Raw genomic sequence first — 11,348 nt, 5'->3', positions numbered from 1 at the left:
TCTCTACAAAAATGCATTTGGAAATTGTGTTGTCTATTAAATACATGGAATGTTTAAAATGGAAAAAAAAAAAGAGACCGTTTTTCCCACCACCAAGCAATAGTGGAATAATTAATGCATACCAAGTGTCAACTGTCCATGGAGGAAGAAGAAAAGTCCAAGCATTCCACACAGCCCACTGCTCCTGAAGGGGATGTAAAAGGGAAGAGCTTTCCAGCCTCTGATGACACCCCCAGTGCCTTGATCACTCAGCTATTTSAGACTTTGATGCTTCACAAGATGCCACTGGGCTATTTCATTAACTCCTTTGCAAACCCTCCTTTTCATTTTCAAGCTGCCTTTCTCTTCATGATGATTTAGGAAAAAAAAAGAGGTTGTGCTTTGGTTTTTTAACCATCCTCATTGTCTGCCACAGTTCAAACAATATCCAATTCAGGCCTGGTTTCTTTGGGGTCGGCACCAACTTCCTGCACAGGAGCTGTTGTTTGATCCCCTTTCTCCTCATTAACATCAAAGCCTGCCCGTGCTGTTCATGCTTTATGACACGTCAAAGGGAAACACAGAGTATGAACAGTCAGCTTTTATCAGCTTTTATCAGCAAATCCTGCTCTTTCCASCACTAATAGCCAGGCTTTTTCTTCTCTCTTTTAAGAGTAAGAACCACTGTTGGGCCACTCTCAAATCAGATCTTAATGTATTACCCAAAAAAATAGAGAGATACTCATCTCTGACTCGGGCACTGCTGCAAAGGAAAGGAAACAGTCCCACCAACAAGCAGTGAGGGGAAATTTCAGCWGAAGAACAAAGGCCATTCTTCAGGATATTATTACAAAACTACCTCATTACAGTCGTGTTCTTCATACTTCTGRGGCACATAACTTGTCCTTCTCCTCCTTTGCCAGATGTGTGAGGGCAGATGCACCAGCCAGCAGGATCATGGCTAAGGATGGCTRTGATTACTGTCACAGGTAGAGCTGGGGAAGGGTCCGGCTCCTCATGTCTGATGTGAGAAAAGTAATTGTGGTGTTACAACCTTCCAGTGGAACTGTTGCCCTGTTTTCCACATCACACCACCCAAAGGTCTTTCTGACTTGGTGAGTTATCCAAGTGGGAGCTGGCTCTTACCTCTTCGCTTTAATGCTTTTTAAATGCAAAATGTTTTTCCGCAGAAGCAAGCTGTCAGCTGTTCTACTCTAGCTAAGGGGTGTGTCAGCTGAAACCCAGGTACCAAGAGTGTTCTGCTCTCCATGGCTGCAGATCCAGCTCTGCTAGACCCACCTGAGAGCCTCCAGTGCARGGACAATTTTGGATGAAAGGCTGAAGGCTAAATCCATCATGTCAATGAGCTTACAAAGGAGTGGAGTTAAGCTGCTCCCAAGTAAGCGTGGGACATAGGGACAGGATTCCACACTCGGTGCCTCACTGGAAAGAGGATGCTGCTGTTTGGAAGAGACCACAATGCAGACCCAACAGCCTCACTCACCCATAAAGGAGTCCGAGCTGCTCCACAGGGCAGTGGAGTGCAGSTCTCAGACATGTAGGCTGTGGAAGAGGTTCCAGGAGGGCAAACTTCACACACATTGTCCTCGTTTTTTGTGCCTAGAAGGGAGAACTCACAGGATTACTCTCTGTGCCTCTGGCTAAGGAGAGTTCAGCTAGTCAGAACTGACCCAGTGATTCCTGCAGAGACCTTTCAACACAGGCAGCAGCTCACACACTTCTGCCTTTGCACACAGGGAAAAAGCGTAAAGTGTTCTTGGCCACATTACACTCAGTGCCCATGTAGCACAGCCCAGTTCACAGCCAGCACTCCACCTGTGTGACCGACACCATGGTGAAAACTTCAGGGCAACACAACGGCCAGGTTACACTGCAAGAACCGGATCCCTGAGGCCAGTCCCTCATGACCCCTGGAGGTTTCCCCTCACGGCAACCGAGGCTGTTTCCCCTCGCGGTCTGTGAGGCAAGTCCCTTTACAGCCACCGGGGCGGGTCCCTCACGCCCTCAGGCGGATCCCTCAGGGCCATTGAGGCGGATCCCTCAGGGCCACCGGGGCGGGTGCCTCACGGTCCCTCAGGCGGGTCCTCATAGACACCGGGGCGGGTCCCACACACCCTCAGGCGGATCCCTCAGGGCCACCGGGGCGCGATTCCTTCACGGCCCCTCAGGCGGGTCCCTCAGGGCCACCGGGGCGGGTCCCACACACCCTAAGGCGGATCCCTCACGCCCTCAGGCGGGTCCCTCATAGCCACCGGGGAGGGTCCCTCAGGGCCACCGAGGCGATTCCCTCACGGTCCCTCAGGCGGGTCCCTCACGCCACCGGGACGGGTCCCTCACGCCCTCAGGCGGATCCCTCAGGGCCACCGGGGCGCGATTCCTTCACGGCCCCTCAGGCGGGTCCCTCAGGGCCACCGGGGCGGGTCCCACACACCCTAAGGCGGATCCCTCACGCCCTCAGGCGGGTCCCTCATAGCCACCGGGGAGGGTCCCTCAGGGCCACCGGGGCGATTCCCTCACGGTCCCTCAGGCGGGTCCTTCATAGTCACCGGGGCGGATCCCTCACGGCCCCTCAGGCGAGTGCCTTACAGCCACCGGGGCGGGTCCCTCACGCCCTCAGGCGGGTCTCTCACGGCCCCTGAGGCCGTTCCCTCACGATTCCTGGCCTCTCCCCTGCCCCGCTCTCCATCCTCATGGTGCCCCGGCAGGGGTCCCCGCAGGACGCCAAAACATAAGCAGAAGAAGGCATGGAGGAAGGAAATGGGAAGGRRATGGGAAGGRGRAGCCGCCGGGCTGTGTGGCTCGGGCTCCCTCAGCGCTTCCCGCACTTTCTGCCGAGGGGAGGCTTTGGGAGGGAGAGAGCTGTGCCCAAAGTCAGTAAAATACCTCAAATTGTGCCAAAGCARCCCCTCAAAGCCTGAGAAACCCTTCAAATCCAGGCAAACCAACCCTTCAAGCCCTGACAAACTCTTCAAATTGTGTCAAACCCCTCAAATCCTGGAAAACCAACCCCTCAAAGCCTGACAAGCCCCTCAAATCGTGTCAAACCCCTCAAAACCTGACAAACCCTTCAAAACATGACAAACTCCTCCAATTGTGTCAAACTCCTCAAAACCTGACAAACCTTTCAAAGTCTGACAAGCCCCTCWAAACCTGACAAACCCCTCAAAGCCTGACAAGCCCCTCAAATTACGGAAAACCCCTCAAAGCCTGACAAACCCCTTAAATCGTGGCTACCCCCTCAAAACCTGACAAACCCCTCAAATTGTGGGAAGCCAAGACCTCGAATCCTGTTAAAAAACAACCCCTCAAATCCTGGTACAAATCCCTCTAAACCTGGCACAAACCCTCCCCTCTAAACCTGGCAAACCAAGCCCTCAAATCCTGGTAAAAAACCACTCCCTCAAATCCTGGTACAAACCCCTCAAAGCCTGGCTTAGGGGCCAAGTTTGTGAATAAATGGTGAGGAAGGAGGACTCAGATTCTGGGCAGGTACAAGAATTCCTGCTCAGGTGAGGGGTTTGGGGATAGGAGAGGCAACGACTGAGGAAATGCTTGATAGAATTGTGAGGGAATCTGTGTGACAGGAACACTTCTCATGGTTCGGGGTGATTCACGTGGTGGGAGTCACAAGAATATATAGAGTAAACATGAACGGGACTTCTTGATCTTTACAAAAAAAAAAAACATTTCTTCAGGACATTCACCTTTCTCAAGGCTGCGAGCAGCTGCACATCCCTGGGATGGAGAGACCCACACAGAAGTTGCACACAAATGCATTTTATTGCTCTCTACACACACAGAGACGCATACACAGTATGCAGATGAGCCATAGGGCAGTCCCAGCACTGGGAGAAACACCATCCACCAGGAATTCAACCACTCAATACAGATAAAAATCATTATTATAATGAAAATGCTAAAAAAAGCATAGCTTACACCCAGAATGTATAACATTGACAAATCAAGCCTGTTACCTACTACTTTTCTTTAACATAAAGCAATAACATACTCTTTTTCTAAATTGAAAAAAGCATCAGATAGTAGAAATATTCCACATAATTTCCTAGCTCCTGCTCATCCCTCACACTGTATATACAGGGCTACGAAAGGGCCATGGGGGAGAAATCCAAACCAAAACCAAACCAGTTTTTTAATGCTGCACAACTGACAAGCAAACTGAGAGAAAATTATTTTAACCAGGTGTGCATGAACCAAAGGGAATAAATTTATCCTCCGGAGTGACTGAGCCAACCAGAGTCGCCAGTCAAGCCGGAGCAAAGCTGATGGCTCTTACCGGGGATATTAGAGAAAATCTCCTACAGCAATCCCTGTCCATCACAACTGTAACATTTACAAACACCCTCCTTCATTCTGAAGACRTTGCCCCTGCCTGGGCAGCACTGTAGCAGTGCCTACACAGCTCCAACACTAAACAGAACGCCTCAACTCTTGCCCCAGGATCTCAAAAAAAAAGTCAAAAGCATGGCATTCTCTCATACATAAATAAAATACAGGGGGAAATAAAATCCCCTACASGAGAGAGGATCAGAGCTGGACTATCAGATGCAGTCAGATCCTTCCTCTGGACTGTCACAGGTCGCTGCAGCGAGGACTCCCCCGACTACCAGGGCCTCCAGAGAGGGGTGCTGTCCTTTGGAGACACTTGCTTCAGGGCACCGGCGTTCCCTGGGGAGAAGGAGACCTCTGGAGCAGCTGACTGGCTCTTCTGGAAGTGGCTTAAAAGTTTGGTCTGAGTTTCAGTTCGGACTTTGTGGAGAGAGAGGAAATGGAAAGCTTCTTGCAAACACCTGGAGTAGCCCTCTCTGAAGTCAAATTGGGAGCTTTTATGGAAGGACCCTGCAGCTGGAGAAGGGAAGAAAAGAGGGAAGAAAGAATAGTTTAGAGGAGTTGTTCACTGCACAAGATTCATAAAACAGTCACAGATTTGCAGTAAAATGGAGACTGAAAGAAAACTCAATACTTACTCTTCATCTGCAGCTGGCTCTGCTGCTTCAGGTAGCTGACAGTCATCTCCAGGATGTCAGCTTTCTCCAGCTTGGAGTTAGGCTGGTGCCTCTGGAACTCCTTCTCCAGCAGCATTTTCARCTGCTCAATGCTGCTGTTAATCCGGTCCCGGCGCATTTTCTCCACCACCGGCTTCCTCAGCTGTAAAAAGCAAAGGAAAAGAGACCTGTTAATAAAGGATCCTCTCCCTGACATTMTGCAGGGCTGTTTGTTGCCCAGTCACTGTCCTAAACAGCTTGAGGCAAGGTCTCAGCTGGTGTAAACTGCTCCGCTGTGCTGTGCCTGCACTTACTTTGTTTTTCTCCTTTGGTGTCAGCAGGTTGTCGGGCTCCAAGAAAACCGTGCTGGGAGCCATCTGTCCTGAGCAGAGAGGTCTTGGAGTGGAATCCAGGAGAAACGTGCTGCTGGAAGCTGCCTGTGCCCGATATTTATACTATCCGAGCTYGGGCCGAGTGTGTGGGTCTGCGGCTCGGTGGCGTTTCCCACACTCGCCAGCCAATCCGGGCCATGGGCAGCACAATGGGAGAAGCAGCTATTCTTGCATGCTCCAGTGCCAGTGAATAGCCCGCGGATAATGACCTTCTCCCAGATGAGCAGGTGGGGAGTGTGTGCTCCCTGAAAGGCTGGGATCAGAGTTACGTGTCAGGAGCTGGGAAAGAGCTGCCCTTCAATGGGAAAGGCTGCTGACTAATGCCGCGGATCAATAGCATTCCAGGGGCAGCCCGGGGTTCACAAGCGGGAGGAAGGAGGAGGAGGAGGAGGAGGAGGAGGAAGGAGGGGGTCAGCTGCCGATGGCGGGAATGCTGCGCTGCTCCCGGGAACGCGCCGAGGCACACGCTGGAGCAGGCACAAGGCACACGCACACACGAGCAGCTCCCGGCGTCCAGAAATTCCTCAAATCCTCACCTGGTTTCCACAGCGAGCCGCTTGTGGCTTTCCCACAGGCGACTGACACCAGTTTTGCCCACGAGAAACAGAAAACGCCTTTCCCACTTTGAGTTACTGTAAATAAAAATGTTTCCTTTTTAGCACACAAAATGATTGCAAACATTTTTTGTTTTGATCGTTGTTCCCTTCCCCCGGTTCTTTATGCAGCTCTTTAGAAAACTCTCAAACCAAGTCATAAACACTTTCTGTTTCCAAATACCTGCAAGATAAMTACTTGTGGAGAAGGGTCTTGGGARTGTTTTGGRATSMGTTCAGTATWRTGTGCTGCTTCTCACTTCCTTCCCAAAAGGTATTTTATTCTAATTATTTTCATTTAGTCTATACACAAAGGAAAACTGGGTGCAGAAGACATTTATATCCATATAAACTTATTAAAAATCAAATTTCTGATTCCTCATTATTCTCCCCTGGGTCAGTTTCTGTGTTGCATGCACAGCCTGTGCTCAGGAGGTGCCTGCAGCTGGGCGAGCTGACAGTCTCTGATAAAATCACAGCCASGGATTCCTGCTGGAAAACTTGAACCAGATCTGCCAGCAATTTATCCATCAAGAAATGTCAGGGCTTATGTTCGGGGAGCTCTTACTGTAGTAAGTAAATAAATACCAGCTGTATAAATAGCATTAATATATGTGTAGGTGTGCTCACCTTTACATTACTGTGTGCGTGTGGTCGCACACRGCCTTTAATGTGAGCACACCCACACCCAGAGCACAGGCACCCATTTCTCTCTCTCACTGCAGCTCATTACTGCAGCACCAGGTAAGGCTTCAATGACCTCTTCCAGGCTCTGCTTTTCCATCCCTATTGTGCTGCCCTGAATGGGCTCCCTTCTCTCGGCACAGAGCAGCAGCTGTTGAGCTCCGGGTCTTTTATGTCAAGTTGTGGGAAAGCTTTTGTGACACCGTTTCACATGTTCTCCTCAAAGCCTGTGGATTATCTCTGAGCCCATGTAATGCCACCTCTGAAACCAATCTTGCCCTCTGCTCATCCCTCTCGGGGAGATTTCCTGAAACAGAAGCTCCGGAGATGGGACCCATTTCTCCAGTTCGTTAAATGAGCGCACAAAGAAGAAAAGTGCCAGTCCCGTGATGGGCAGGGCAGTTTTGCTAGAGACAATTGCTGTTTTCCTCTTGCTGCTTTCCTCTTATTCCCCACTCAATACCCAGATAAAAACTACATTAATTCCACGGGAATAGTCATGCCAACCTCACCCTCCTTGCTCTTGGGAGTGGTTGCGCACTGGCACAGTCAAGGCATCAGTGCACAGAATTTCCTGTGCACCAGCATCCAAACTGACCCAGAGCCTGCACCTGAGGCTGAATGCAAAATGATCTTCTGTGGCATTCCACTTTTGCTAGAGATGCTGGAGGCCCTGCATATTTAAACTGTGTGTGATAATAAGAATTAYAATATTCAGTGTATTATTGGGAGGTAAATGTAGCAAAGTCTCCCCTAAATGATAAATCTACTGAGGTTCCTACTACTTCGCTCTGTGTCACACATGGATTTTAAAGAATCTGAAAGAAAAACATGTATTTAAAACAGCTTTTTATTTTCTCTTTGGTTTCACAATCTCTGAGGGGAAAAATTAGCCAATTATTGATCGTGTTGGAAGAGTTACTCAAATTAGATGCTCAATTACCCAAAATAGAGCCTCTGCTTTGGCTGGAAATCCTAAAGAAAATGATAACAAAACTTCTTCCCTATTATAAAGTTCACAGAGTCCATGAACTTTACACTAAGGAGGAGAAATTTAGAATTACACATCTCCTATTCCAAACTGGACACACTRCTGGACAAAAAGTTCATTAGGATCCCAAAATACTGGGTCAAGATGTTTGAAATAGGGCAGCAGCCAACAACCTTGCCCCAGAATCCCTGCCAGATGTTAGCCCTTCAGAAARCCTTAAGGATGCTGCCACTTTCCCAAGTTTGGAGAGATGCTCCCTGCTCCCACTGCTTCCCTCCCRGTCCGTGCTGCCCAGATGGCCTTTTGGGAGCAGGGTTTCCCACTGAACACAAAGCAGAGCCAAGCACCGTTGCTAATGTGGTTTGTAGTCGGGCACACTTCCTTTGTGACAGGAGGGAATGTGGTTAAGGAATGGTGTGGGAAACTCCAGAGTACGAAAACTTCCACAGCCTTATGTTAGTAAGTCATTTASAAAGGGGAGCAGGGGCAGAGATGAACTAGGAGCAGGAATGGCAGGAAAATGGAGGATATTTAGTTCGTGCTGAGGCCTGAAGAACATCCTGAGGTGGAAAATGAAATGGGTCCAATGCCAAGGGCCTTACTGGGATCCCCACTGAGGCCAACAGAAAATTTGGACTCCAGGATTTGCTSTGCAGATTTCGTACCTCTGGAGCTATTTTCCAATCTGTTAACTTGTAAATACAAATTACCTCTACACCTACAGTAGAATTTATCAAAACCCAATGAAAATCTGAATTTTCGTCTGCCAAATACCAAAACAAGAATTGGGTCTGTTGTTTTCCATTTCTTTAACTCCCCTGGTACTGCTGGTATAAAACCTGACTGAGTTTTCTGGGCTCAGCTTCCACAGCTCCCCATGAGCAGTACAAAACTCTCACAATATCCCCATGGCTCACAGGAATTGCTGTGTTTCACAGGACATATTGAACAGACTGGGAAATCAAACAGGCAATGGGATGTGGCTCAGAAGTCTCAAAGCAGATCTAACCCTCCTTTGCCAACTCCAATGGGACAAATGACTTGGTAGGTGCACAAGATTCTGTTCTGCAGCTCCCTTCCCTGTCATTTCCTCCCAGCCCTTCCCTGTCATTTCCTCCTAACCCTTCCCTGCATTTCCTCCTAACCCTTCCCTGCATTTCCTCCTAACCCTTCCCTGCATTTCCTCCCTGTCCTTCCCTGTCCTGCTGCTTGGCTGGTGCAATTTCCGTCTGCCTGCACAGCTTCCTTCCCTTTTTTCCACTTTTCCTGATGCTTTACTTTCCCTCCATGCAGGTTTTATAATCTGATTTTTTGATCTGTCACTCCTTTCCCCCCTGCCTGTCACAGGCAGATGTGGTTTGAGGACAGGGGTGTCTCCGAGCCCCGCGGCCGTGGTGAGTGTGGAGTTCTCTCCAGTTTCCCACACCGCTCTCCCATTCAGGGCATTCAGGCAGAGGATAAAGGAAGTGTGCCATGCTACAAGCTGAATTAGAAATGGTGTTTGACTTCCCTTTGTACTCCACAGAAACCTTGCTCTGGGCAGACCATCTGCATAGCCCTCACCGTGGAGAAAACCATTGATCAAGGCCTGTCAGCCCAGCTGGGGGAACTTGGGAAAGTAATTCCTTGTGCCACTTCAGTTCTTTAGGGCTTAACATCTGGCTGGAGGGGGAGGCGACAGTTGATGGTTTAACAGTCTTGCTTCCTTTCAAGTTTGGGATGCTGTTTTGATCCCAGATAAGCCTTTCTGAAATCCTGATTTTAATAACATGGAAAGCATCCAGAAGAGTAGGAATAATGCACTGGCTTTGCATTTTCAAAGTGCTTTACAAATACCAGCTAATGAATTCTCAGCGACCTCCTCTGTGGGTGAGGGTGTATTATTAGCAATGTTTTACAAAGGCGGGAAAATGAGGCTGAGAGGAGAAAACCAAGATTTCAAGATTTCAAACAGCCTACAGGTCGCAGGCTTCTATGGCCAAGAGGCTGTTTGAGACATCTGGTTTGCAAAAATGCTCAGCACACACTTTTGTTTTAATTAGCTTTGGCATCTCTGAATGGAGCCAGCTCCTTTGCTTATGGGAGGATTTGGATTTCCAGGCTGGACCACACTCGCAGACAGGCACCACCCAGATAAGCACACACCAAAGTTCTCCTTTGCCCTCAAGTTTAGCAGTGGGGTTTGAAAATGTTATTTAATATAATTTTTCTAAGCTCATGAAATGACTGGAAAGGAAGTTGCACTCAGATCCTCGATCAGGAAATACTTAATGATGTATTCAACAGGACATAACTCCATCTCTCTAGAAAGTAAACTAAGTTTTAATTTGCTTATTCATACTCCTGCAGACCTGCAGCTGTGCTCAGTCCCTGARCAAGTCTGTCTGTCAGCACCATGGAATTCTGCTCAGCTGCTTCCCAGCAGGTATGGTTATCCCAGTTTTGGAGCTCCTCAGGGGARGGGATGCAGCATGCCCTGAATTACACAGATTCCTGAAGGAATAGAAGAAAATCTGACAACGTGCCCTGCCCTGYGGATAGACATGAGGGCACCCAACCCTGCCCATGGCCTGGCAGCCCTTGTGTGTGCCCCCACGCCAGTCCTTCGCCTGGCTCMGGCCCAGGTTATCCACCTTCTGAAAAACCCTTCTTGCTTTTATCAGACACCATCTCTTCATTCTGCTGCCAGCTGATCATGGCAAAGGTGTCTCCAAAACCCACCTGCCTGGCAGGGCAGGACCTCACAGGAGCCCCAGGACACTTTCCCCAGACACACATCCCTTGTGCTCCAGGTGGTGACTGATGGCTGTCAAGCACCAGAAAGGGAGCTTATACCCTAATACTCACCCCAAATCTCACCCCAAAACTCAGGCTGAGCTCAAGGGAAGGGGAGAAATCTATTGAGAGTCAGCTTCAGGTTACAAACTTCCCAAGGTAGGGACAATCAAATGAAACTCAGGAGACACCCAGGAAGCCTGTGGCTCTTATCTCCCACYGCTGCCCTTGCTGGCCTCTGAGTGATTAAATATCTGCCCCATGCAGATGGGATTAATTGCTGCTCCTGCCAGAGGAGAGGTCCCTGCCCTCCTGTCTGGCACGGATACACCATTCCCTCCCATCAGTGACAGCAAGTGRCTGCTGGGGCCAGACCTCAGGAGCCACATTTGCTATTCCCAACCTGCTCCACTGAAATATCCTCCCTGCAGGATACCTGCTCCCTGCCAAAGGCTTGGCAGCACTGTTTGCTGAGTCTTGTGACTTTTATCAGGAGATTCATAATACTCAAGGCCTTCAGCACGACTTCACATCCAAGCTTCATAATTCTATAAAGAGAGGAAATTAATTRTATCGATCCAAAATCCAATACTCAGTAAAAAAAAAAAAAAATCCATCAAAATGCTTTTATTTTTATTAGAAACATCAAATTGCTTTTGTTACATCCCTGTGATGCTTAGCGTATTTTTTGGCTCCTCCAAGCCCAAATTTTGATATTTGAAAGGCTGGCAGCCCTGTAAGAGCGCATGGTAAGAGCTGAATGCCACCTCCTCCCAAAAAACGTCCCCAAAACCAAACAATGAAGGAAGTGCATGAACCCAGCAGCTTCTGTTTGCTGTCCCCACTGCATTGTCAGTGACAGGCTGTTCCCTTCACTGGCCAGGACAGGGGAGGTGACTGATGGGGAGTT

General features: G+C 49.0%; 1 protein-coding gene across 1 annotated transcript; it reads right to left on the bottom strand.

The window, feature by feature from the left end:
- Nucleotides 1-3,799: 3,799 nt before the first annotated feature.
- LOC130584509 (transcription factor HES-5-like) lies at nt 3,800-5,411 on the bottom strand. Its single transcript, XM_057384525.1, has 3 exons — nt 5,318-5,411; nt 4,986-5,166; nt 3,800-4,863 (listed from the first exon to the last, which is right to left on the bottom strand). The coding sequence occupies exons 1-3, from the start codon at nt 5,378-5,380 to the stop codon at nt 4,622-4,624; spliced, it is 486 nt and encodes a 161-aa protein (XP_057240508.1). The 5' UTR covers nt 5,381-5,411; the 3' UTR covers nt 3,800-4,621.
- Nucleotides 5,412-11,348: the final 5,937 nt, after the last annotated feature.

The sequence above is a fragment of the Malurus melanocephalus genome, unplaced genomic scaffold (genome assembly GCF_030028575.1).
Source record: "Malurus melanocephalus ecotype Western Australia unplaced genomic scaffold, MMel_1.1 scaffold_714, whole genome shotgun sequence".
Classification (NCBI taxonomy): Eukaryota; Metazoa; Chordata; class Aves; order Passeriformes; family Maluridae; genus Malurus; species Malurus melanocephalus.
The sequence above is the reverse complement of the archived record's forward strand: the minus strand, read 5'-3'. Positions and strand labels throughout refer to the sequence as shown.